At 37.7% G+C, this 27908-nt stretch overlaps 1 protein-coding gene and 1 pseudogene across 1 annotated transcript; both read right to left on the minus strand.

Moving 5' to 3' along the window:
* The window catches only part of LOC140515475 (WD repeat-containing protein 82 pseudogene), a 445535-nt pseudogene that overhangs the window by 274036 nt on the left and 143591 nt on the right, over positions 1–27908 (minus strand).
* LOC140515477 (uncharacterized) lies at positions 39–26062 on the minus strand. The gene is made up of 2 exons (XM_072626190.1): positions 3697–26062; positions 39–3061 (listed from the first exon to the last, which is right to left on the minus strand). The coding sequence occupies exon 2, from the start codon at positions 3029–3031 to the stop codon at positions 2204–2206; it is 828 nt and encodes a 275-aa protein (XP_072482291.1). The 5' UTR covers positions 3032–3061; positions 3697–26062; the 3' UTR covers positions 39–2203.

Genomic DNA, 27908 nt, shown 5'->3' on the forward strand with positions numbered 1-27908 from the left:
TCTGTGCAATGCTCATTCAATTAATCAACAAACTTTTATTAAGTGCTTACTACAAATAAACTTTTATTAAGTGCCTACTACGTGGTAGACACTGTGCTGAGGATTGGGCAACATGCTTTTTATTTTTCAGTAAACTGAGCAAATATTTTTCTTGCATTGTATAAACATTCAGTGTTCCAGATTACATATATTTCATGTATCATATAATACATCATCACGTACATATATCAGATGTTGCTTTTTGGTTCATTTTGGGTCAGCTACAGGAATGACCACAACTTACTTAGACCTTTATGAGTAAGAAAACTAGCTATCTATTTTGCCCTTAAATTATATAGAAACATACAATTCCAGGAGAAGCAGAGCTGCACTTTAAAGTAAGTTTACATCACAATCTAAAATCTCACTTTAATATTATCGTTTTCTAATCATTTTGCATTTTAAATCACAAGAAGAAAATAAACAAAAATCATTGTGACCACTTACATGACAAAAAGAAGAAACAGTATGCAGAGGCAGTACTTGAGAACTGGAGATATTACTGAGTCACTTCTAAGGATTTTTTGTATTATTTTTCCTTCTTGGTTGTCCAAGGATCCCCAACATTATAGGGGTCAGTGAGATAGATAGCATAGACCGAACATCTGACTTTGCGCCAGAACACTTAGGTTTGATCTCAGCTCCACCATTTCTTAGAGGTGAAGCCATGGATGGATACTGAAGTATTTTGCTTCTCACTGTATGCAGGATGTCCCAAGCCTTAAGCCTTTAACTACATAAAGACTTGAGGGATACCATATTGAAAGTGGGGTATTTTCCCCCAAACATGACAAACTTATAAGATTGAATTAAACAAAGATATGACCTGTGTTCCCTCAAGAGTAATGGCATCTGTCTTGATCATTTTAAGAAGTCTTTACATGAGTATTTTGGGAAGGGGGAAGTGGAATATTTTTACCTGAGATATATATTTTGTTATACTATACATTTCCTAACATATCTATAACATAACCCTTTTGTCTTTAACTTTTTATGCATATAATTTTTTGCTGTAGAAGAAGAAAATGTGAAGACCTTTTCATATTTCTGATCCATTATCTAAACAGCAAATAGCTAAAGAATGCTCACATTTCCATGAACTGTAAATAAATTATGAAACACTTCTAAATGTAAAATCTACTAGGTTGATGCAAAATGTAATTTACTTCAAAAGTAGAAATCAATTAGCTACTAAGTTTTTCAATTTGTTTTAGCAGTAAAAGTAAACTTTTCTCTAGATATAGAGGTTCCCAAGCATATTTGACCTACTGCCCCCTTTAAAAAAAATTACTCAGCAGCCCCCTAGAAATCTATTTTCCTTAACCCTTCAATTTTGTTTTCTGTTATTTTGGGGGTTTTGGGTTATTTGTTTTTGTTTTTTAAAATTCGCATCATTTCAAACTATTACCACCCCCCAAAGGGTGGTACCTGACATTTTGAGAACCTATGCATCTAGAATGTGATGTTCTTAATGAAGTTGTTTTAAAAGGAAATCTTTACTTAAGTCAATAAACAAAATCAATAAGGGTTCATTCTGATGAATGTTTTAAAGACTAAACTGTTCCTCACATAAGTAAGTCCATAAACTTCTTCTTGGCTGGATGATGATGACGAACTCCTTGTGGAAATGATGTCTTGTTTTGTCCTTATTCTCAAAACTGGAAACATGAGTCTGAGCATATGCAAAGTTCAAGTCAATGTAACAAATGCAACTCCAAACTATTCTGAACTGTCTAAACTGTTCAAAACGAATCAAGAAATTGTTCACTTAAATCCAACTAGATGGAAGATTCGGGATTGATAGGGGTAGACCTTGGAAGGGATCTCACTTTCAAATATTTTCTTTAATTAACATTTTCAATTTCTCCCCCTTCACAGCAGGAGGTCTCAATAGGGCCATTCTCACTCTTTAGTGGACATATGCAGGGTTAGTGCCTGGGGCTGGCACTTCCAGTTGAGTTTCTTCTGGGGCCTGGATCAAAAGGAAAAACTGCCCATTGGAGGACTGGACAGACTGGATGTCTTGTAGATTCACATAGGCTGGTTGTTGGTTCTCAGGGTTATCAGTGATGTTGGCTAGGTTTTCTGTTGCGTCTGAGATCGGTTCATCGGGGAACTTGTCACTGGTCTCCAATTCTGCCGACTGGGTCTTCATTTTGTGCGTTCACCACATGTTTGGGTCAGGCCCTTTCCACTGCAAAAGGTTGTTGTCCCTCTTTTCCACGAGGCCAGTACCATCTAGCACATTGACGATGTCATACAAACGTCGCTTCTCCACACGTAGCTTAGCTGCCACAAAATTGAGGTCCAGGAGCTCATGAGGGGCTGATCTGAAGAACTTCATGAATTTCTTGGTCAGATGCACCAGGGATCCCTTTCTCTTATGCCTTGGGATCTTTATCGGGGCCCTTTGCCGCCGTGGAAAATCTAACTGTAGCACAGGCCCCTGCATCTGCTGGGGCTGCTGCACAAGCCCCTCCTGCTGCTCACGTTGCAGCATAAGCCCCTGCATCTGTTGGGGCTGCTGCACAAGCCCCTCCTGCTGCCCAGGTTGCAGCATAAGCCCCTGCATCTGTTGGGGCTGCTGCACAAGCCCCTCCTGCTGCTCACGTTGCAGCATAAGCCCCTGCATCTGCTGGGGCTGCTGCACAAGCCCCTCCTGCTGCTCACGTTGCAGCATAAGTCCGTGCATCTGCTCAGGCTGCTGCACAAGCCCCTCCTGCTGCCCAGGTTGCAGCATAAGCCCCTGCATCTGCTGGGGCTGCTGCAGAAGCCCCTCCTGCTGCCCAGGTTGCAGCTCAAGCCCCTGCAACTGTTCGGACCTTAGCATAAGTACCTGCCTGTGCCCAGGTTGTAGCACAAGTCCCTCCATCTGCTGTGGTTGCAGCATCAACACTTCCACGTATCTGGGCTCCAGCACAAGCCCATCAAGCTGCTCGGGTGCCAGCACAGGTACCACCATCTGCCAAGGCTCCATCACAGTCCACGCCATCTGATCAGGTTCGAGTATGGGCCCCTCTGCCTGTCCAGAATTCAACACATGCATAACTATCGGCTCAGGCCTTTCCATGATAACGCCCCCGCATTGTTGCTCCCAGCGCTAGCCTCCATATTTGGCACCAAAGTCACAGTGGCGGGCAGGAAGCCCTTTTCTCCACAGGGGGCTATACCACAACTGGGCGCATCACAGTTGGCTATATTCCAGCCTTCTAGGTTACCAAGGACCAGCACATAGCCCTCTATGTCTCAGCTTCCCATAACAAAAGGGTCCACATCACATGTGCCCATAGCACAAGCGACCAGATCACAAACGCCCATATCACAAGCGGCCGAATCACAAGGGTCCTACTACTCCGCTGCTGGCCAAGTTGTAGCTCATCAGCGTGTACTAGTAGCCTGGTCGCAGTTAGTCAGGCTGCAGCTTACCCGCATTACCTTCTTCTGAGATCAGAGTCTCACACTGTGGGCCACCTAGTGTGACCATGCCCGTTGGGGCAGGTCCTTCTGGGGAATCTTTGGGGCTTGTAGGGAGGGTACCGAGATTAGCCTCAAGTACATATAATATTTTGCCAGTGGGTTGGTAACTTATCATGGCAAAGAGAAAGGTAACTGGGGTTTGGGGCCCTTGAAAGATAATTAAAAAGACAGCACGTTTACCTCTGATCGCCGCCTGGTGGGTCTGCTACTTCTTCGGGATTAGAGCCTTCTCAGGATGGTCACCTTCCCCTTGACGATCGCCTTCCTGTAGGACCGGGATGGCGAGTTCCGGGCTAACAGGGACGCCCGCCGGAGCTCGAACTAAGTTCTCGCTCTTCCGCAGACTCGTCCCCCCCGGCGGAGAACTTGACCCTCTCGCCTATGCTTTCCAAGCCTCCACGTGGCACAAACCTTAGTTTGCTGTAGGGTCTTCGCTACCTTTTCCCCGCCTCCATGGCCCCTGGGGAGGAGCCTCCCACCACTTGCAACTTTTGAACCTACTCCAAGGTCTGGTATCTAACTCCAAGCGGCGTTTGCTTTCACTTTCGCAAATGTTAACACCCCCTCCTCACCAGCTCTTTTGCCCATCCTTGTAATAGCAGTGCGCCACTTGGCACTGATCCTTCAAAGGCAAAGAATGATTTTTTTATTCTAACACTTGAAAAGCACAAAGCAACGTAAAAAAATAACAATATATTATTTTATGTGAGCCTCCCAATGTAGTTGAAGATTGTTGCGTTTGTTAGCAGAGGTCATGGGTTCAAATCCTATCTTCCCCATTTCCTATTTCCACAAAACTTGGGCAAACCACTTCAGCTCTGGCACTCAGTTTCTCATCTTTAAGGTGAAGAGGCTGAACTACATTCCATCTGAGTATCAGTTCTCTTCTCAATATATATTTCCAGTAAATAAACTATTTCAATAGAATACATACATAGTGCACTAACTTTGGGGGCACCATGGTTACACAGACTACTTCCTGAAAGAGCTTTCCACACTTGAGGAGCAGAACACACACACACACACACACGAAAAAGAACTAAAGGCTAAACTAAATCTGGTATTTTAATAGCTGATGTGTGTTATCCAATTAATCATGGCATGTAAGTCAGCTTAACAACAACAACAAACTAAACTAACCAAACATTATACAGTTGTTAGCCCTGTATAAACAACAGCACTCATTGTGAGGATCACTATGAGGGTTCTTTATAAGGAGAACACTGTCTACGCAGGCTCTCTCACCAAACAGCAAAAATCTCCCATTCATTGTAATGGAAAACTATTGTGCTAAGAAATGAGGAACAGGCAGACTTCAGAAAAACCTGGAAAGACTTCTATGAATTGATGCTGAGTGAGGGGCACAGAACCAGGACAACAATGCACACAGTTACAGCCACATTGTGTGCTGACTGACTTGCACAAACATGACTCTTCTCAGCAATGCAAGGATCTAAGACAATTCCAAAAGTCTCATCATGGAAAATGCCATACGCATCCAGAGAAAGCTATGGAGTCTGAATGCAGATGGAAGCAAACAATTTGCTGTCTCTGTCTCTGCTTTGTTTCTTCATTCTTGTGGTTCATTCCATTGGTTATAATTCTGCTTTATTTGATTAATGTGAAAATGTTTGATATGAATGTATATGCAGAGTTTATATTAGATTGCATGTTGTCTTGAGGAGCAGGGAGGGAGGGAGGGGGAGAAAATTTAAAACTCAAAAGCTTGTGGAACTGTATGCGGTAAACCAAAAATAAATTAGTTAAAAAAACTTCTCATTCATCTAACTTTAGTTAATGGCAACCAGTGAAATGTAGTTAGTGAATTCACTAACTGGAAGGGGTTTCTAGTTTTATTGTGAAGGATATTAATTTATTAGCTCAAATCAGATAACAAAGGGTTTTGGAGGAAGCAGGACTGAGCAGTGAAAAGTACTGAACTTGGAGTCAAGAAAAGTGGGTTGGAATTCCACTTCTGGCATTTATTACCTGCATAACTCTGGGCAAGTCACATAAAGTTTGTGTGCCTCAAGCAATGTCCTAGGACTTATTTACTAAGTCATTGACGGTTTAGGATCTACTCTGCTGAGGAAAGGAACAAGTGAAAAACTATTTATTAACTGCCTACTAAGTGCTGGATGCAAATACAAAAGGAAAATCAGACATCCTTCCAAACCTATTACATTTACCTCTTTTGAATTTATTTGCAATTTAAAACTAATTGAAAAGTGAGAAAAACTGACCACAAGTTCTACTGAGAACAGAATTTATTTGAGAATTTTTAAAAGTATTATTCTTTCTCTTAACTCTGCCACTTATCTACCTCTATATATCCTTGGGCAAATCCCATAACCTTTCTGGGCCTCAGTCTCCTCAACCATAAGATGAAGGAATTGAAAGAGATAACCTGTGAGGCATCTTCTAGCAATAAAGTGATAATGCTATATTTTTTCCAGCCCTGACGCACAACAGTCTTGGTGTCAATAGTCATATGGTGTTTGATCAGTAATTATTGTCCTTTTGAGCAATAATCCTGGAATTTAAATTACACAAAGTAAATAAATATATATCAATTTTAAAGTCCTCTGAATCTTATATTAATTGGAATATGATAGTTTTCCCACTAATTTTATCTTTATATTTTATATTCAGTTCTCTTCCTGTCAGATTTTGAAAACAACTTTCTAAATATTGTGCTAATATAAATGCACAGGTCTGGATTTTTAAAAAGGCAGCAGTTTCACTGTCTCTAAATTACAGAATCTACTGCTGAAAAAGGAAAGCAAGAACCAGTTGTATGCCTCATTAGAAAATGAAATCAGGGATTTTATTCATCTCTAGAGCTGCTTACAATGGAAAACTGCAGTGTGTTAACTGTTTAGTTAAAAAACATACAAGCCTATTTCATTATTTTCCAAAAGAGTGTGCAGTGACTTGAAGATGTTTTAGGGATTAAATGCATCCTAACCCTATACCTATTTTAGAAACTGGCTTTTCTGAAAGATAATCTGAAGACCTTTGTCTAGAAAGCAGTTACTAAGCATAGAACTCATTTGTTCCCATTTATATCCTTTTGATTTTCACCACGCTTAATGGGGAAAAAACTGTATTTTTATTTAGTGTCCCATATACACCAGTTTACAGAAAGTTCTCACTTTCATTCTGTTTTTAAAATAAGATTTTATTTTCCTCCAATTACTTGTAAAGACAATTTTTAATATTCAGTTTAAAAACATTTTTTTGAGATCCAAATTTTCTCTCTCCCTCATTCATCTCCCCCTTCCCTGAAACAGTAAGCAATTTGACATAGATTATACATGCTCAATCATGCAAAACATATTACCATATTAGTCACATTGTGAAAGAAGACACAAACTCAAAGGAAAAAAATACCCTCCTCCCCCCCAAAAAAACAAAAACCAGAAAGTAAAAAATAGTATGCTTTGATCTGCATTCAGACTCCATCAGTTCTTTCCCTGGAGAGAGAGAGCATTTTTCATCATAAACCCTTTGGAACTGTCTTGGACCATGGTATTGCTTAAAAAAGCTAAGTCATTTACAGCTGATAATCAGAGAGTATTGCTGCTATAATGTATAATGATGTCCTGGTTCCGTTCATTTTACTTTGCCTCAGTTCATGTAAGTCCATTCAGATTTTTTTCTAAAATCCTCCTGCTCATCATTTTCTATTGCACAGTAATATTCCATTGCAATATGATTATTCATATGTTATGGCATTGTGGCCATTCCTCAATTGATGGGCCTCCCCTCAATTTTCAATACTTTACCACCACAAAAAGAACTTCTAGAAATATTTTTTTGTAAAAATAGGTTCTTCTCCCCCTTACTTGTTATCTCTTTAGGATACAGACCTAGTATAGTGGTATTGTTGGATCAAAGGGTATGCACAGTTTTATAGACCTTTAGGCATTGTTCCAAATTGTTCTCCAGAATGGCTGGATCACTTGACAACTCTACCAACACCGCATTAATTAGTGTCCCCAAGTTTTCCATGTTCCTTCCAACACTTATTATTTTCCTCTTCTGTCATATTAGTAAATTTGATAAATGTGAGGTGGTACCTCAGAGTTGTTTTAATTTGCATTTCTCTGACCAATAGTAATTTAGAGCATTTTTTCATATGACTAGAGATAGATTTGATATCTTTAACTGAAAACTATTTATTCATATACTCTGACCATTTATCAATTGGGGAAAGGCTTGTATTCTTATACATTTCACTCAGTTATCAATAGGTTTGAAAAATGAGGCCTTTATCAAAGATATTTGCTGTAAAAATTATTTTCCAGCTTTCTGCTTTCCTTCTAATCTTGGTTGCATTGGTTCTGTTTGTGCAAAACCTTTTTTTTAATTTAATATAATCAAAATTGTCTATTTTATATCTAGTAATGGTCTCTATCTATTGTTTGGTAATAAATTCTTCACTTCTATATAGACCTGACAGGTAAACTATCCCTTGCCCTCCTAATTTGCTTATGCTTAAATGTTTAAAACACGTAACTATCTTTAGCTTATCTTGATAGATGATGTAAGATGTTGGTTTATATCTAGTTTCTGCAGTATTGTTTTCCAGTTTTACCAGCAGTTTTTTCTCATTTTCCTTCTTACAGCATCATATGAGATTCATATTTCTGATGGTGAAAATTCCGCAGGTGGACAGTTTCTTCTTTACATTAAGAATAGAAGAGTTTTTTCCAAGAAATAGCTAGGTAAAATGAGCTCCTGATTTTGATGTTGATAATTAGTCCCTTATACCTAGTTTTTTTTTTCTTTAATTTATAGCAGCCATCTACTTGTGGTATATTTTTGAAAACTGTCTGCAAATTGTGCTTTGCATAAAAGTCATTTCTGAACTATCCTGACTTTGTTTTTTTTCTTTCTCCCTCTACTACGTGACAACTTGATATTCATAGGGGGAGGAGCAGAAGGAAGGAAAAGAAAAAGACAATACTAGAAAAACCAGAGGATTTGACTCTCCTACTCTGCTTTGAATTTCTAAACTCCATCAGTGTCATTCATATTTCCAGTCATTGGTGAATCTTCCACCTTGGTTGCCAGTTAGGAAAAAAAATATGAAAATAATGGTCTATTTAGAAATATAATCCTCAATTTGAATTATTTGGTTCACATTTTCAGCCTCTATTTTCAGAAATTCATCATTGACTGAAGGACATGAAGGATCATGAAAACACTGAATTCTTCCTCCCCCCCCAAATAATCAGAGAGCAAGGGATTTATTTTATTTTTCCTTTACATTTTCAAAAATGAACATGGTGAAAGCACTATTATTTGGGGTTTCTCCATGACAACTGATGCTATAAAATAATCTCAAGCAATAATCTTATCTATTTATTTTGTAAAAGTTTAATTATTTTTTTCAATTCTCAACTTGATAACCATCAACCAATATGAGCATTTCCATATACATGGAACAAAAAAGAAGATTATACATGAAAACATGAACCTCTACTATGCACAGCTTTTACTTTTTTATTTTTAAAAGAATATGCCAAAGTTAATATCAAGCTGACCCACTCATCTTTGCTTCCTTCTGAACCTCCTTCTGGTTCTCCCCCTGCTCCACTCTTTAAAAAGATGCAACAAGGACCTATTTTTCTTCCTCTTCTAGGCATCACTATCACTTCTACTCTCCTTCTCAAATTAAAAAAGCAACCCTTCCTTGAAATAAACAAGCATATTCAAACAATAAATTCACACAGTGGAATCCAATCTACCCCTAAAACATGTAATTTATCTCTCCTGATCCACAAAATCTCCATGAAGGCAGAAACTTTGCCATAGCTACTTTTCATTCCTAGTATGTAATTTATTGCCTTAACACATACATGTCCTAGAATCATAGCCTTTCAAAGGTAGAAGAGATTTCAACGGCTGTCTAGTCCAGCATATACAGAAAAAGGCATTCCTACTAGATCATACCCGATAAGAGGTCATCCAGTTGCTATTTGAAGGACTTCCAATGAGAGGGAGGCTACCATCTCCCAAGGAAGCCCATTTAATTTTGGAATAGTACTAGATATTAGGAAGTTTTTCTGACATCAGGACAACATTTATTTCTTTCCTCTTGCTATATTTATGCTGTAGATGTGTGCCTTTTCCCACATATTCCCTAAAAGTGACCATGCTTTCCACGGAATGTAGATACTATACATTTTTGGTCATGAACTTTCTCCCTAACCATAGATGTGAAAATTTCTCCTTCTCTGTTTCTTTCTTTCATTCATGATATGGCCTTTTACATCTAGACCACATACTCAATTGAAGCTTATTAGGATAGATCATGTGAGTTGTCAGTTTAGATCTAATTTCCAACTGCGTGCTTTCCAGTTTTCCCAGATATTTTTGTCAAATAGGGAGTCCTTAATCCAGTAATCAAGGGCTTTGTTTTTTTACTGAACGTTATGCTACTATGTTAGTTTCTGTATATTGTAAACCTATATGCTACATACCTGTCTATTGTGTTCCACTGACTGACCTCCTTACTGATTTATAGTACAAACTGAGATTTGGTGTTGCCAGGCCTCCTCCTTTTCAATCTTTAACTTGGTCATAGTGTATAATTGTTTAAATATGTTGTGGCAGCGTCTTTGGTAATATTTTGTGTAATAATAGGCAGCTATGCACACAGAGAAAAGAGCACTGAACTTGGGGTCAAGAAGACCTGAGTTCCAATCCTGCCTCAGATACTGGCTAGATATGTGATTCTGGATATGTTACTTAACCTTTCAGTCTCAATTTCATCTGGAAAATGAGGGGAAAACAGCATCTACCTCACAATATGACTGAGGATCAAATGAGATAATATATCCAAAGTGCTTTGCAAAACCTAAAACACCATGTAGGTGCTATCATTAATGTTTCTGCAATGATATTCATTGGGAATATTCATAGTTTTATTTCTCTGTTTTGGCATTCCTTGATTTAGGTATCAAGACTATATTTGTATGATTTGAAGACAGCAATAATATTTTACAGAACTTTAAAATTTGTAGAACGTATTACATAAATTATCACATGTAAACCTCACAAAAACCCTAGAAGGAAGGTATTATAAAGTATAACTATACCCATTTTATAAATAAGAAAACTAAGGTTTTAGAGAGGTAAAGTGGCTTGCTAATGGTCATGAAGCTATTATATCAGAAGTGGTATTTAAATTTAGGTCTTCAAAATCCAAGTCTAAGATTCTATCTTTTGCATAGGCTGCCTCCTTATAATACTGTGGGAAAGCAACATAAGCCCATGAAGGAATTTAAGAAAACTATTTGATAGTCAAAGTAAAGGGTAAAATTGTACCATAGATTTCAAGCAATTCAGAAATTAAAAACAGCTCAGTGATGGTTGGAGTTAAAGAGGAAAAGAGTGTCATAGAGCAGGTAAGATAGAAACTGAGTACAATATATCCTACTTTGTTATGGTTTATATTTTATCATTCAGAAGAATCATCTAATCACATAGAATTTTTGAGTTTGAAGGGTGGTGTAATCCCAGCATGGATGGCGAACCTGCAGCTTTGAGGCCACATGTGAGGTCCTCAAGTGTGGTCCTTTGACTGAATCCAAACTTCACAGAACAAATCCCCTTAATAAAAGGATTTGTTCTATAAAATTTGGACTCAGGCAAAAGACCACACAAAAGGACCTAGAAGGCGCACGTGGCCTCAAGGTCGCAGGCTCCCCACCCCTGGTTGTAGTGCAATTGTTACTTAAAGAAGCACCCCCTCTACAGCACAGCTATCTTTGCTAGAAGATCACACTGATGTGGAATCAAGTCATTCCCACATGAGACATTCCCTTCCTATTTAGGTCCTTGGAATATAATATTTCAATTTCCTTTTGAACTCTTATGAAAACAAAACAATACAGTGTTATTCATGATGATTCTCCTAGGAATTATCAAGAATTGTTCTTGCTGTCTACACAATGTGTTCTTTAATGGTATAGTTCTGAAGTTTTACTATGATGATTTTTAGTGATTTAAACTGAGTTTCTTTCTTGCGATGTTCTGAGAATTCTCTTGGTCAGTCAATCGCCATCTGCTTTCAATATATCTGGGCAATTTCTCAAAGTAGAGTATTTAAGTTTTCTTTAATCGTGATGCTTTTTTCAGAGTCTATAATCCTTAGACTCTCTCAGGACTGGCATCCTTATTTTGTAGAACTCCCATCTTTTTCCCACTCCATAATTTTTCCTTCATTCTCTACATTTTTATTCTTATTCTGCCATTTTCTTTTTCAGAAAATCTACTGGTATAGAGAATCTCTGTCTTTTTTTTCTAAACTCCCTAGTCTCCTGTCAAACAGTGATTTTCTTAAAGAATTCTAATTTCTGTCTTCATTTCTTTGATATTCATATTTAATTTTTTAACTGCTCTTCTGAAAATTTTTTGTGAGATTGGAACATATTCATTTTGACTAGTTTTTCTATTTGCATGAGTTGGTATACATTTATATGCCCTATGTTAATTTTTTTTTCTTTCAGTCTAGACCTGTGATTTCATTGGTGTGGGGAACTTCTACTGTGAAAAACTATGCTGATCTTTATGGGCAACTTACATGTAGCTTATATTCTCAAGGAGGTATCTAAAAAACACTTAGAGGTTAAATTATTTGCCCAAGGGCACACAGCTAGCATGTATCAGAAACAAAACTTGAAGTCAAGTTTTGATAACTCCAAGTCAACCTATGATCCACTGTGTTACACTGTCAATCTCTGTGACCTTAAAGATATATATACATATATATATTTATATAGGATAGAATTTATGATGCTAGATCCATCATTGTTAATGAAGGGGAAACTGCTCTCTCTGGACCAGGAAAAGTAGGGCATTTATCCTTGTAATTGACTCTTTTCAAACCCTTTCTTAGTCACATAGATACTTGTAACTCAATGATAAATGGGACTGAGTAAACACTAGTGGCTGTTTTGGCCTAGACTATAAAAGTAACTGAACTGGATCTAGAGACCCAGAAGTGATGAGGGAAAAGGTAGCTGAACACAAAAAAATAACAAAATGGGATAAACATTTCCCAACTTCCATACCGGAGCTACAGACCTTTGCTTCTATAATATTTTATACCAATCCTATAATTGACTTCATCATACTTGAAAATTGCTGTTGCAAGCCAGGCTGGCTGACTACACAGCTCCTACCATCAGAAAATAACACTGGAAAAAGCTAATTGCTGGATGAAATTTCTAGCTGCAATTTATTTCCATAGAGCATATTCTTGTCTTCAACACTAAGAAGACTGCAATAGATTTGATTAGAAACATAAATGTCACAAAAGTCCAACACTGTCTAGTCCCAAGTTTAAGAACACAGAAATGGTGACATGCAGATAAATTCTATATTTAATGGTGTCCATATTTCCTATAAAGCAGTTTCTAAATAAAGTGACTCTTCAAAGGTTGGGTAGCGGGATGGATGAGGCCAGCCATAGAGCATTGGACTTGGGAATCAAGAAGATCTGAATTCAGATCTAGCTCTAGAAACTCAATAGTTGTACGACCTTGGACAAGACACTAAATCTCTCACTCTGTTTCCTTATCCTTAAAATGGGGGTGATAATAGTACCCACCTCCCAGGGTAATTTTGAGGATCAATTAAGGTAATCAAAGAAAAGAGCTTTGCAAACACAAAAGTGCTAAATCAATTTTACTTATTATTCTTATTGTTATTAATTCTAAAATAATAATGACAAGAACAACTACAAATATTATGAGGCAGGTAGGTGGTACAATGGATAAAGCAATAGGACTGGAATCCGAAAAATCTGAGTTCAAATCTAGCTTAAGACACTTATTAGTTGAGTGACCTGAGCAAGTCATTTATAACCTCTGTTTGCTTCCATCTCCCCATTTGTAAAATAAGGATAACAATAGCACCTACCTTCTAGAGTTGACGTGAGGAGCAAATGAAATAATAACTGTAAATCACCCAGCACAGTATCTGGCTCATAGTAAGTTCCATATAAATGTTAGCTAATATTTTATTCCAAATTGCAAATGATTCAGTAACTTACAGATTCAGAGTCAGGAGTCTGAATTCCTAGGCTATTGATGAAAAATAAAATTCAACCTAAAGTGAAGTGAGCTGGTCTTAGAACCAGGAATATCTAGGCTAAAGTCCCGCCTGAAACACATGTCATGTGACCCTGAGCAAGTCATTTAGTCTCTCAATATCACCAGTAACTGTAGGCTACAGTAAAATTGCTGACTTGCACTAAGTCCCATGTCTGGGAGTTTTCTCTTTTTTTTCTCTTTTTTATTGCATTTTATTTTTTAACTTTCATTTTTTAAAATTTTGAGTTCCAAATTATCTCCCTCCAGTCCCTCCACCACCCACTGAGAAGGTAAGCAAAATGATACCCATTACATATGTGAAGTCAGGAAAAACATATTTGCACATTAGCAATGTTGCAAAAAAAAATAAAGCAAGAAAAATTTTAGAAGTGAGAAACAATATGCTTCAATCTGCATTAAAAGTTCATCAATTTTCTCTCTGAAAGTGGACAGAATTTTTTATCATGGGTTCTTTGGAATTATCTTGGGTGATGTGTGTTGACTTTCACAGTTGATCATCATTGTAACATTGCTGTTACCATGTACAATGTCCCTCTAGTTTTGTTCTCTTTACTTTGTACCAGTTCGTATAAAGCTTCCAAGAATTTTGTGAAACCATCACCCTCGTCATCACTTACAATAGTACTCCATCAAAATTATGTACCATAACTTGTTCAGTCATTTCCCAACTGAGGGGCATCACCACAATTTCCAATTATTTGCCACTAAAATAGAGTTGCTATAAATATTTTTACATATGTAGATCCTTTTCCTTTTCCTTTGATCACTTCAAGATATAAACTTGGTACAGGCATTACTGCATCAAAGGGTATATAAAGTTTTATTGTCCTTTGGGCATAGTTCCAAATTGTTCTCCAGAATGATTGTACCACTTCACAGCTCCACCAATAGTGCGTTAGTGTCCCAATTTTTCCACATATCCTCTAAAATTCTGTCATGTTAGCAAATCTAATACGTATGAGGTGGTACCTCAGAGTAATTTTCATTTGCATTTCCCTAAGGATTATGATTTATACTATTTTTTCACATGAGTATTGATAGCTTTGATTTCTTCTGAAAACTGCCCGTTAATATCCTTTGAATATTTACCATTTGAGAAATGGCTTTTATTTTTATAGATTTGGGATGAAGTCAGGTGGTACAGTGGATAGAGTGCCAGGACTAGAGTCAGAAAGACCTGAGTTCAAATCCCATGTCACACACTTATTTATGTAACCCTGGGCAAGTCACTTAAACCTGCTTGTCTCACTTCCTCACCTGCAAAATGAGCTGGAGACCTTTAAGAAATAACAAACCACTCCAGTATTTCTGCCAAGGAAACCTTAAATGGGGTCATGAAGAGCTGGACACAAATGAAAAACAACAAAAAAGGTCTATAAAATCCTTAGTTAAATAAAATTTAAAAATAGACCTGGCTCAGTTCCCTTTATATTTGAGAAATGAGGACTTTATCTGAGAAACCTGCTGTATTTTCCCCTTTTTACCTGCTTTCCTTGTAACTTTGGCTGCACTGGTTTCTGGGAGTTGTCTTTACCAATTAAATCACAGGTCAAGTCCCTATCCATATCCCTATGACTGTCCTGGGGTGTCTATCTTAAGTTAGTAAAGAGTCATACTTGTCACAACCACCTAACCCTAGCATTTTGATTCTGCTTTCCACATCAGATTGGAGAAGAAAAGAAAGAATTCTGTACAACAGAGAGAGCATTTGATTCAATGTTGCAACTACCTCTGGAAAATGTCAGTGCAATGGGAAGCAGCAGGTGAAAAAGACAATGAAAGTGACCAGAACTGTAGATAGAGTGCTAACTAGGGCAGGAAAAGAAGAACTTTGCTCTAGGGTTCCAAAATGTAGAGGGCATTAACACACCCCTTCTTCCGTTAGCAGGTAAAGCAGATGGACTTAGCATTTAGCAAAAATAATTGGTTATCACGTAGCCACTTCTATTTCTCCTCCCCATTCTTCCTTGGTAACTACATTCCAGTATTCATTCCTTGGGAGTTCAGCCCCTTTTCCCATTTGCAGAGGCCTAATAATGTCTAAATGATTCCCTACCCCACCAAAATCTTTGTGTCCTACTCAGGTATATTTCATGGTGTCAGATTTACTCATTATGGCTTAGTTACCAAAATTTATTTATTGTCCAGGGGACAAGCTGAACCATGAAATGGTTTGCCATGTTCTAGTCTCTGAGAGGCTCTTCTCCAGGCCTGAAGACATTTCCTTTTTAGCCTATGAATACCAAATGCATTGCTCACTATACTAAGAACTAGGTAGATTTGATTTTTTTTCTTGCTTCAGAGCTGCGCCTCTGATAATGTGGCAATGTGTTTCAGTATACAAATTTTCTCCTGGCAATATGTTTCGGTATACAAATTTTCTCCTGCTCATATTTATCACTTCATCTCCCAATTATGAAGTTTAATATTCAAATTACATAGAAATTCATTTTGGGAGGGACATACAAAATCCATCCTTTCTTTTCTCTGTTGTCAAATCCATCAACAATATCTAGATGTCTGACCTCTCTCTCTCTCTCATCTCTAGGTTCCCTTGGTTTTCTCCTCTTCTATTTCAATAAAAAAAATGTCCATCATTGTAAAATGAATGGGAAGGCATTCAATTTAATGAAGACTAATGCTTCTAAACAAAGCTTCAAATGATTTTTTTTTCATTTTCCCTACTGCCTATTGCTTTGAGACTGTAACCTGTTGATTATATCTTAAGAAGCCTAGGTCTTCTAATTCCATGGAAAAATAAATGCCCAATTTCAGCTTTAACACTCTTCTTGATTTATTAAGTTAAAAACGCTCTAACATTTCAAGCATTTTGGTTTCTTCTGTAATCTTGCTAGTTGAATTCTCTAGGTCTTCTAATCCGAATCATTTAAGCAATAAGCTAGCAGAGAACTTTCAACAAACTCCACAAACCTAAGGGGATATCTTAAATGACAACATTGCACTGTTCTATTATATAAATTGCTTTGTAAGGTACACGTGTTGCTGACATGGGTAATATATATCCATAAGGGTTATCTAAATGGAGCTCCTGGAGAGGCACTAATAAGTGTCTATGCAATCTTGCTCACCTCTCTCCAAGAGAAAGGTCCACATGTGTAGCCATGCTGTTCTCTTCTGAAAGAAAAGCATAACAGACTAGAATTATTTGTCTGCCTTCCTAAGTATTGCTGGTCCAGGGGAAGTTTTTTTTATCATCTTTGTTTTGTTCTGTTTTTTAATTAAAGTTTAAGCTGTTTTCCTGATCACTATCCCTTAAATGGGAAGAGGCTTATGTCCACAGACTTTATTCTGACCTACTAAATACTATTAACACATAGTGAATCATAACTAAACCAATTCATCCAAGCAGAAAGCAAACAGAAATTGGAGAAGTTACACAGTTTAGAATATACCAGAAAATACAGAGTGAATGAACTTTTCCACTGGGAATGATATATCTCAACTCCAGAGACAGAGAGAGAGAGACAGAGACAGAGAGACAGAGACACAGACAGAGAGAGAGAGACGGAGAGAGAGGGAGAGAGAGAGAGAGAGGGAGACAGAGACAGAGACAGAGAGGGACAGAGAGAGACAGACAGGGAGAGAGAGACAGAGACCCCTATCTCATCCCTGGAAAAATACTCCAAAGTCTGTAGGGAAGCAAGGTAGAAATCAGAGACATATTGAGAAACTAGCTTACCCCTACATGTCTGCCTTCCAAAGAATCTTGTGAAATGAGTCAGGAACTATATATATTCTCCCTTAAGGCACGAATGAAGAACAATTTCTTCCTCTCCAAAGCTCTCACATCAACTTAACTCCTCACCCAGGCTTGCAATATTGAGTCATCACTTTCTCTACCAATATGCAAATGTTCCAGGTTTAAAACCTGGGTTACGCTCGAAAAATATAATATAGAATAGAACAGGAATACTGTCTTACTCCTCATATCAAATTATAAAATTTGAATTTCCTTCCGTAAAGCTATACTATATACATATGCATATATATGTATATATATATATATACATATATATATGTATATATATATCATTATGAGAGTTCTATTGATAGCATCACCATTCTTCATGCAAGAAAGTTGACTTGTTGAGGTTGTTACCCGCAATGGTAAGTACAGCTTCGACAGACAAGAGCTGAAGTAAAACAAAAAATAGGCAAACTGCCTTCTGTTTTTTAAATAGCCAACTATAAATCATTTAAAACTTGACAGTTCACTGGGGATTATGTAATATGTCAAGAGTTCAATAAATTGCCCATAAAAAAAACAAAGCCTGCAAGAAACAATTTGTCAACTGGTGGAAGCACAAAAAAAAATGTGTGTATCAGTCACTGAAATATATTTAGCTCATTTTGAATCAATTTTAAAAACAATATCAGTTCCAATGTGGATTTGATTAAAGTAATTTTATAGGGTAATTATGTGAAAGTAACATTTTCCATGCTGACTTGCTCAATCACAGGTCAATAGGAACAATGTGAATATTTAGGGAAGCTAATAAACAGAAAACAATGAAAGATGAAGGGTTAACTTATTTGACCCACCCATCTTTTGGTCTGTACTTTATTTTCAATGATTCTATTCTTTTTTATTTATTTTTGTATTAACTTATTTGTTTTCAGTTTACTACAATCACTTCTACAAGCCTTAGATTTTCTCCCCCTCCCTCTTCCCTCCATCTTCCCTTCTTCCCCAAGATGGCGTACAATCTTATATGGGTTCTACACATACATACTTATTAAACACATTTTCACATTGGTCATGTTGCATAGAAGAATTCAAATGAATGGGAGAAACTCAACAGTTTTATTCTTATAAAAGAAGTTAAAATCCTTTTTCAAAATTCTGACAACAAGAATATATAACCCTGTCTATGGGGGAGGACTCTTACAGCAAATACATGTAGTCAAGAAAAGCCAATTTACACATTGGCCATATTTTTCTTTTTTAAATAGTACGTCTTATTCTGTATCTTGAGTTCATCTCCTCTCTAGCTGGAGGTGATCAGCATTATTTATCACAAATCCTTGGTCACAGTATTAAGCGGCATTCTTAAGTTTTCCAGAGCTGTTTTTGCCTTTACAGAACTGTTATAATTAGATAAGTGGTTCTCCTAGTTCTGCCCATTTCACACTGTGTAAGTTTTAGGTTTCTCTAAACCCATCCCTCTCATCAACTATTCCTGCACAAGAATACTCTTCCCACATCATAACATATATCAGTCATTCTTCATTTGACAGACACTATGACAATTTCCAGCTCTTTGCTACAATGAAATGAGAGGCTAGACGTATTTTCATACTATCCCATTCTTCTGTCCTTGTTCTCTCTGGAGCAGTGTTGTCAAACTCAGATAGAACCAGATTCATGTGGGCCACATATTGACTTATAAACCCATAAATTAGCATTAACTATGTTGCACTATATTTTCATTTATTTTGTTAAACACTTTCCAATTATATTTTAATCTGGTTCAGGCCATATTTGGGAGTTTTTCTACTCTGAAATATGGGTCTAATAGTGCTATTACAATTCTTTTTAGAGAGTTAGTGTGTTAAGTGGTCACATTCTTTTACCATTTATCTTTTCAAGAATAGTTCTTGGTTATATGTACGTATATATACATATGTATGGATGCATGTTAACTCTCTCTCTATATATATATACACACATATATATACACACACATACATATACACACACATATATATATTAAGCGTCACATTTTCATAAAAGCTTTTTGATTCAAATATTTTCCCATTTAATAGTTTTTCTTCTTTTCCGAGCTGCTTTGACTTTGTTCCTGAACAATAAGAATAATATTAATGATAATAATTGACATTTGCAAAGCTGTTTACATTTGAATGTTATAACAACTCTTTGGGGCAGGTGCTCCTGTTATCTCCATTTTACAGATGAGGAAGCTGAGGCTGCGATATTAAGTGACTTACCCATTGTTACACAGCTACTAAGCATCTGAGATAGGATTTGAAATCAGGTCTTCTTGACTTTAAGTTCTTCAGTCTAACCACCATACCTGAGGTGTCAAACTCTCAACCAGAGAACCTCAAGGAGCCTGGAAAATGCTTGAGTGCCATAGGAACCAGATTAAAATTTGACTGGGAAATGTTTAATAAAATAAATAAAATAGAAGACAACATAAATAATGTTAATTTGTAATCTTCTACATCAATATGTGGCTGATAAAAATTTTTCTTTCTGAGTTTGACACCCACCACTGAAACATACCATCTAGCTATCTCAAAAACATAAGATTATGATTATAATTTTTGGTTCAGATTTGTGATTTCAATGATACACATACTTCCGGTAAGGAAACTCCCTCTGTGAATAAAGATCAGCAATCATTATGTGACTTATGATCTTAGAGAGTTGCCTCAGGAATAGAGAGTTAGGTGATTTGCCCAGAGTCACACAGCTAGTATGTATTAGAAACAAAACTTGCATTCTGGTCTTGCTGATTTACTCTGTCTACTAGGTTTTGCTTCCTTTATATTATAATTTATGTCATCAAAACTATCTATCATCAAAACTTCTTGTTTGATTAAGAATCCACAGTTGTGAAAGGTACTTTGTTGCCTCTAATAACTTATCTACAGATTACATTCTTAGAACATGGAGAAGTGACATTACATATAAAGGTTCAGAGAAACAGCATGAGGGTAGGTCTTGAACACAATTTCTCCTGACCCCTAGACCAGGTCTCTATTCACTATGCCACATTGTCTCTCATTAGTAATATTTTCTTACTAATAATAATAATACTTAATATGTACCGAGCACATTAAAGTTTAGAAGACCCTTTATATAAATTATTTTACTTGATCTTCACAATAACTTTATTAGGTAGGTACTATAGGCATTGTATACCTATCTTACAGACTAGAAAAGTAAGACCAAGAGAGGTTAAACAACTTGACAAGTATCAAGTAACTGCCAGAGACAAGATTTTAATTCAGGTCTGACTGATGTCAAGTCCAGTACTCCACTGACTCTACCACAATCACCTCCATACCTCTGCTGGAATTACCATGTGTCCAATCTGCAGCCTCATCCACTTACCACTACCTTGCTGTTTCCTCTATATTTCCCTAACATGGAAGAGTATCCATCAAATTAATTTGTCTTTACAGTATCTTAACTGTATATGAACTTTTCTAAAACAAAACCACTCTCATAAAGGGTCATACATACAAGCATAGTAATAAGGACAGCAAATAAAATTATAAACACAAGAATATCCACAGATAATCCAGTCTAATAACCTAGGATTATCAATTTCATAGATCTCATCCTATAGATTTCTCAAACAATATTTGAATTAAGAGGAGCTAAAGATATCCTATTAGGATAATTCTCTCACTGACCCAGATCATCTATTTAAAACATTATACATTAAGGAGAATATAAAACTCTCTCTCTCTACTCAGTGATGACAAAAACATAATAGCCAAGGAACCAAATCAATATTACTAACACAAATAAGCATTAAGAAATAATTCTATCAAATTCAGAACCTGTGTAATTCACAGGAAGTTTCAGGTTACAGGTTAGAAAGTACAGTCTGAGAGTGAGTCTCCTCATCATTTAATTGAGAAAATACCTGACCCTTGTGAAGTTCTTGAAGAATCATTAAAATATTCTATTTGGAAAGCCGTCAGCAAAAAAAGAACTAAATAAATATAGAACCACAGAATGTTAGAATTGGAAGTATAATAGGACCGTATATTTGGAAAATGAAGGAATGCTAATCCTTCTTGAATTGAATCTAATCCAATTACTTCATTTTACAGATGAAAAAACTGAGGCCTACAGCAAAATGACTTATGGTTATACAAGTAGTAAGTAGCAGAGCTGGGACCCAAATTTATCCTGTGATTCAAAGATAATACAGTTTAACCTCTCTCATTTTATAAATGAACAAAGTGAGTGGGGGAATGACTTGTCCAAGGTTATACTGCTAGCAAATAATAACTAGCATTTAGATTATATTTTCCAGGTTATATCATTTGCTCCTCCTAACAACCTTGCAAGGAAGAAAGCAAAATGGCTGTCTGATGAGGCTTTACAAATAGCTGAGGAAAGAAGGACAGCAAAAGGTAAAAGAGAAAGGGAAAGATACACCCAAATGAATGCAGAATTCCGGAGAAAAACAAGGAGAGATAATAAGGTTTTCTTAAATGAGCAATGTACAGAAATAGAAGAAAACAACAGAATGGGAAATACAAGAGATCTCTTGAAGAAAATTAGAGATATTAAGGGAACATCTCATGCAGAAATGCACATGATAAAAGGCTAAAATAGTGTGGACTTAGCAGAAGAAATTAAGAAGAGTTGTAAAGAATACACAAAAGAACTATACAAGAAAAATCTTAATATCACCAATATTGAGTGTTTACTGACCTAGAGCCAGACATAATGGAGAGTGAAGTCAAGTGGGCGTTAGGAATCATTGCTAACAATAAGGCTAGTGGAGGTGATGGAATTCCAGCTAAGCTATTTAAAACCTGAAAAGATGATGCTGTTTAACTGCTTTACTCAATATGCCAACAAATCTAGAAAACTCAACAGTGGCCACTGGATAGGAAAAGAGCAGTTTATGTCCCAATCCTAAAGAAGGCAGTGCCAAAGAATATTCAAATTACCAAACAATTGCATTCATTTCACACACCAGGATAGTTATGCTTACAATTCTGCAAACTTGGCTTCAGCAGTAAATGAACAAGAATTACCAAAAGAGTAGGCTGGTTTTCAAAGAGGCAGAGGAACTAGAGACCAAATTGCCAATATTTGCTGGATTATAGAGAAAGCAAGGGAGTTCTAGAAAAATAAAAATCTACTTCTGCTTTATTGACTGCACTAAAGCCTTTGATTGTGTGTGGATCACAACAAAATGTGGCCAGTTTTCAAAGAGATGGGAACATCAGGTCATCTTACTTGTCTCTTGAGGAGCCTGTATGCAGGCCAATAAGCAACAGTTGGAACTGAACATGGAAGAACTGATTGGTTTGGGATCAGAAAAGGAGTATGACAAGGCTGTATATTGTCACCTATTGCCTATGGTAGACTCGATGGTTGCTTTCCACTCTAAATTCTATGGACTGATCCTCATACCAGCTTATGAAAACCAAATTACTGAAATAAATTTTATAGAAACATAGCATCCCAATGTGTTCTCAGTACTGAGTAAAATGATTTTTGCATTAGTGGATTATCCATGTCACTACTATACTCTTCACTCCCTATATACACAATAAAAATATTTTTTGAAAACTGACAGGTTTTTGACAAGATTTCACTAAAGATTATGCAAATCTGATGAGGTTAATCCCAAGTCTTCTTACTCTTTAGTCTGGTTTAAGGGAAAAGCAAGTTGCATAAAGCAACCCTCAGTTGAGTCAGAGGAGGCAAGAGTAGAATACTGTTCCACGGTGGTAAACAGAAACTCTGGGACATTGGCATGAGGCTATTGCTGAGAAAGTCTTGTCCCAAGAATAGTGGGAATCGCCTCAGTCCAACATGTAGTAACTTTGTATTTAATGAATTATTCTTACTTCCTTGGCTCTGTTGGGTAGTGTCTGTACCCTCAAAATTCAGGACCCCTTAAAGTCAGCACCCTGAGTTAAGCGCCAATTGTTCCATCCTAGTTACTTCTCTGCTTTGCCACATGTTTCCAACCGAACAGAAAAGCAAATATTAAAAAAATGACCTCTTCAGGGCTGAAAGAAGTTTCAGAATACTTCAGAAAATGGAACATGTCTTCTGATCATTCATACCTCAGATCAGAGAGGAGTAAACTCATTTAAATTCTATTTCATCTAATAACGCAATCAATCAAATAGTTCAAATTAAAAGAGTAACTATGACCTTTAGCCTCCAAATGTGTTTAAATACCAGTTAATTGTTCCAAATAACATCTGCTGTAAAGTAGGTGATGCCATGAAACTTGAGTCTCCACTCCTCAGTGCTATAAAATGTGTTATGACTAGATAGAACAGCAGCAGAACATTCTATTTGTGTTTGAATCTGTCTTTCTCAGACTGCTGTACTGTAGTTATAAATTTCCCAAGTGATGACAGCTTAAACTAAGACATTAATTCAAGGAAAATCGCATGGTTTAGACAGTTCTCTTCTGCACACATCACAGAAATCCTACAAGTTAGTGGTGACAGCCCCGAATTAAATAAGTTATACTTATACCAGCAGAGCTTTAAAAACGGGGAGGGAGGAACAAAGGAAATTCACAGATCAAGTGTAGAAATGTGTGAAGTTAAAATGCATAGCAGAAATGAAGGTGACATTCTAAAATTGTTTTAAATAAAAATGGGCAGACTCCCAAATCTAAGGGTGAATTATTTCCCACTCAATATGTTATTTGATTTTTACATCTCCTCTCATTGAGAACTCAAGGCTATTTGTAATCTTTTGACAGTTATCTTCACACTGTAAGGTAAATAGAGACAGGTACCAATATCTAGGAAATGATTTACCCCAAACCACAAGAAGCTATTTCTTGTTGTTAAAGATCCATTGACCAGCTTCTCAATTTTCTCAGGCAACTGATGGCTTTATGTGCCTACATGAGACCAAGACACTCCAATGGTCATCCTGTGCGGCTCTTCCTCAGAACCTCTATAATTTTGCCACTCAATTTGCTGGGGCCTTCTTTACTTTCTTTTGATATTTTGAGGACATCAGTGGAATATATAGGCTGTCCAATAATTATTCCTGGCTCTTGCCACGTGATCAGTATTCTTTTTCACACATACATTTCTTTGCTAACATCTTTGTTTTTACTTGTCCCTTATAATTTCCACTTTGTAATGTGCTGCAGCTTTTACTCACCCACCATGCACCTGTCCATTGCCCTCTAGGTGATACTCACTTTCATTTTGGAGGAAACTGGACTCATGACCATATAACAACTGGTTGAAAAGCGAAACTGAAAAAATGAACATTTGTGGATTTTATTTTCTTTACTCACTTGACTAGTTCGGTGGGAATATGTAGACATTACATCTACAATCCTGCTAGTAGCTAAAAGTGGTGTCATTATTGCCTCTTAGCTGGTTTAAAATTACTGGATAAAATAATGGATAGAGGTCAACCCTAAAGTCAGGAAGATGTGGGTCCAAGTTCTGTGTCCAAAATACAGTAGTTGGGTGGTCATAAACAAGTAACTCAACCTTGCTATGCCCCTAAGCAGTTTTCTAACAATATAAATTAGATTTAGGTAGTCAATCAGCATTTTTGGGGGGTTTCTCAACACTGTGAAGTCTCTACAGTGATAAATTCACAGGTCTGGACAAAACAGAAAGCAAAAAATAAATAAATTAGCAAAAAGTTTAAAATGAATATCAATTGAGGGATCAAGTTCCTGTTAAAAGATGATCAAAAGTTATTTGACTGAAGATGGCGGAGTAGAAAGACTCACATACACATAGCTCCGAACCCACAACCCACAGAACGGCTTGAGGGGACCAACTCACGGTGAATTCTGCACCCAGAGGCCAGGGAATATTGGAGCGAGGGAGATTTCTGTTCCAGAGAGACCTGCAAACCTCTCGCGGGGGGTCCTTCCCGCTGCGGACTGGGCTCCGGGACTGGGAGCTGAGTGCAGCCCTGCAGCGGCCGCGACACCGAGAGGAAAAGATCCAAGCAGGCTACGGAGACAGGATCTCCAGCAGCCTCGCGGGTCCCTCCACCCACAGAGGGACCTGCAAACCTCTCGCAAAAGGTCTGTTGCGCTGCAGATGCGGAACCCAGCCCAGACCTACGGCGGCCGCGGCTCTGAGAGGTACAGATCCAAGCAGGCTTCAGGGACGGGATCTCCAGCAGCCGCACAAGTCCCTCCACCCACAGGTAACGGGGGTCGGTGAGAGAGTCTCTTTGGCGGGTCAAGAGGGGAGTGGGGTGCCCCCATGGCTCGGGTCCCCCCGGGAGGTAGAAGCTGAGAGGCGGCTGCAGACAGGGGCTCCCCAAGCGGGCGGGAGCCTGGATCCATTGTGGAAGGTCTGTACATAAACCCTCTGAGGGAACAGAGCCTGAGAGGCTGCCCTGCCCTGACCTGACCACCTGAACTTAATTCTCACACTGAATAACAGCCCTGCCCCAGCCAAAAGCCCTAAGGCGGGAAGCAGCATTTGAATCTCAGTCCCCAAACGCTGGCTGGGAGGACCAGCAGGCGAGGAGGGAGTGAGGAGAATATTCAGAGGACAAGTCACTGGCTGGGGAGAATGCCCAGAAAAGGGAAAAGAAATAAAACTACTGAAAGATACTTTCTTGGAGACCAGACATTTCCTCCCTTCCTTTCTGATGAGGAAGAACAATGCTTACCATCAGGCAAAGATACAGAAATCAAGGCTTCTGTGTCCCAGCCCACCCAATGGGCTCAGGCCATGGAAGAGCTCAAAAAGAATTTTGAAAATCAAGTTAGAGAGGTGGAGGAAAAACTGGGAAGAGAAATGAGAGGGATGAAAGAAAAGCATGAAAAGCAGATCAGCTCCCTGCTAAAGGAGAACCAAAAAAATGTTGAAGAAATTAACACCTTGAAAACTAGCCTAACTCAATTGGCAAAAGAGGTTCAAAAAGCCAATGAGGAGAAGAATGCTTTCAAAAGCAGAATTAGCCAAATGGAAAAGGAGATTCAAAAGCTCACTGAAGAAAATAGTTCTTTCAAAACTAGAATGGCACAGATGGACGCTAAGGACTTTATGAGAAAGACAGATATCACAGAACATAGCGAGAAGATTGGAAAAATGGAAGATAATGTGAAATATCTTATTGGAAAATCAACTGACCTGGAAAATAGATTCAGGAGAGACAATGTAAAAATTTTGGGACTACCTGAAAACCATGATCAAAAGAAGAGCCTAGACATCATCTTCCATGAAATTATCAAGGAAAACTGCCCTGAGATTCTAGAACCAGCGGGCAAAATAAATATTCAAGGAATCCACAGAACACCGCATGAAAGAGATCCAAAAAGAGAAACACCTAGGAACATTGTGGCCAAATTCCAGAGTTCCCAGGTCAAGGAGAAAATACTGCAGGCAGCTAGAAAGAAACAATTCAAGTATTGTGGAAATACAATCAGGATAACACAAGATCTAGCACCCTCTACATTAAGGGATCGAAGGGAATGGAATAGGATATTCCAGAAGTCAAAGGAACTAGGACTAAAACCAAGAATCACCTACCCAGCAAAACTGAGTATAATACTTCAGGAGAAAAAATGGTCTTTCAATGAAATAGAGGATTTTCAAATTTTCTTGATGAAAAGACCAGAGCTGAAAAGAAAATTTGACTTTCAAACACAAGAATGAAGAGAACCATGAAAAGGTGAACAGCAAAGAGAAGTCATAAGGGACCTACTAAAGTTGAACTGTTTACATTCCTACATGGAAAGACAATATTTGTAACTCTTGAAACATTTCAGTATCTGGGCACTGGGTGGGAGTACACACACACACATGCCCACACGCACACATACATAGAGACAGAGTGCACAGAGTGAATTGAAGAGGATGGGATCATATCTTAAAAAAAAATGAAATCAAGCAATTTGAGAGAAATATTGGGAGGAGAAAGGGAGAAATTGAATGGGGCAAATTATCTCTCATAAAAGAGGCAAGCAAAAGACTTATTAGTGGTGGGATAAAGAGGGGAGGCAAGAGAAAAACATGAAGTCTACTCTCATCACATTCCACTAAAGGAAAGAATAAAATGCACACTCATTTTGATAGGAAAACCTATCTCACAATACAGGAGAGTGGGGGACAAGGGCACAAGCAGGGTGGGGGGGAGGATAGAGGGGAGGGCATGGGGAGGAGAATGCAATCCGAGGTCGACACTCATGGGGAGGGAAAGGATCATAAGAGAATAGAAGCAATGGGGGACAGGATAGGATGGAGGGAAATATAGTTAGTCCTATACAACACAACTAGTATGGAAATCATTTGCAAAACTACACAGATTTGGCCTTTATTGAATTGCTTGCCTTCCAAAGGGAAGGGGTGGAGAGGGAGGGAGCTAAAGAAGTTGAAACTCAAAGTGTTAGGATCAACTGTAATGTTCTTACCTCTAGGAAATAAGAAATACAGGTTAAGGGGTAAAGAAAGCTATCTGGCCCTACAAGACAAAAGAGAAGACGGAGACAAGGGCAGAGAGGGAGGATAGAAGAGAGAGCAGATTGGTCACAGGGGCAATTAGAATGCTTGGGT

Source organism: Notamacropus eugenii, chromosome X, assembly GCF_028372415.1.
Source record: "Notamacropus eugenii isolate mMacEug1 chromosome X, mMacEug1.pri_v2, whole genome shotgun sequence".
In the NCBI taxonomy this organism is placed as follows: Eukaryota; Metazoa; Chordata; class Mammalia; order Diprotodontia; family Macropodidae; genus Notamacropus; species Notamacropus eugenii.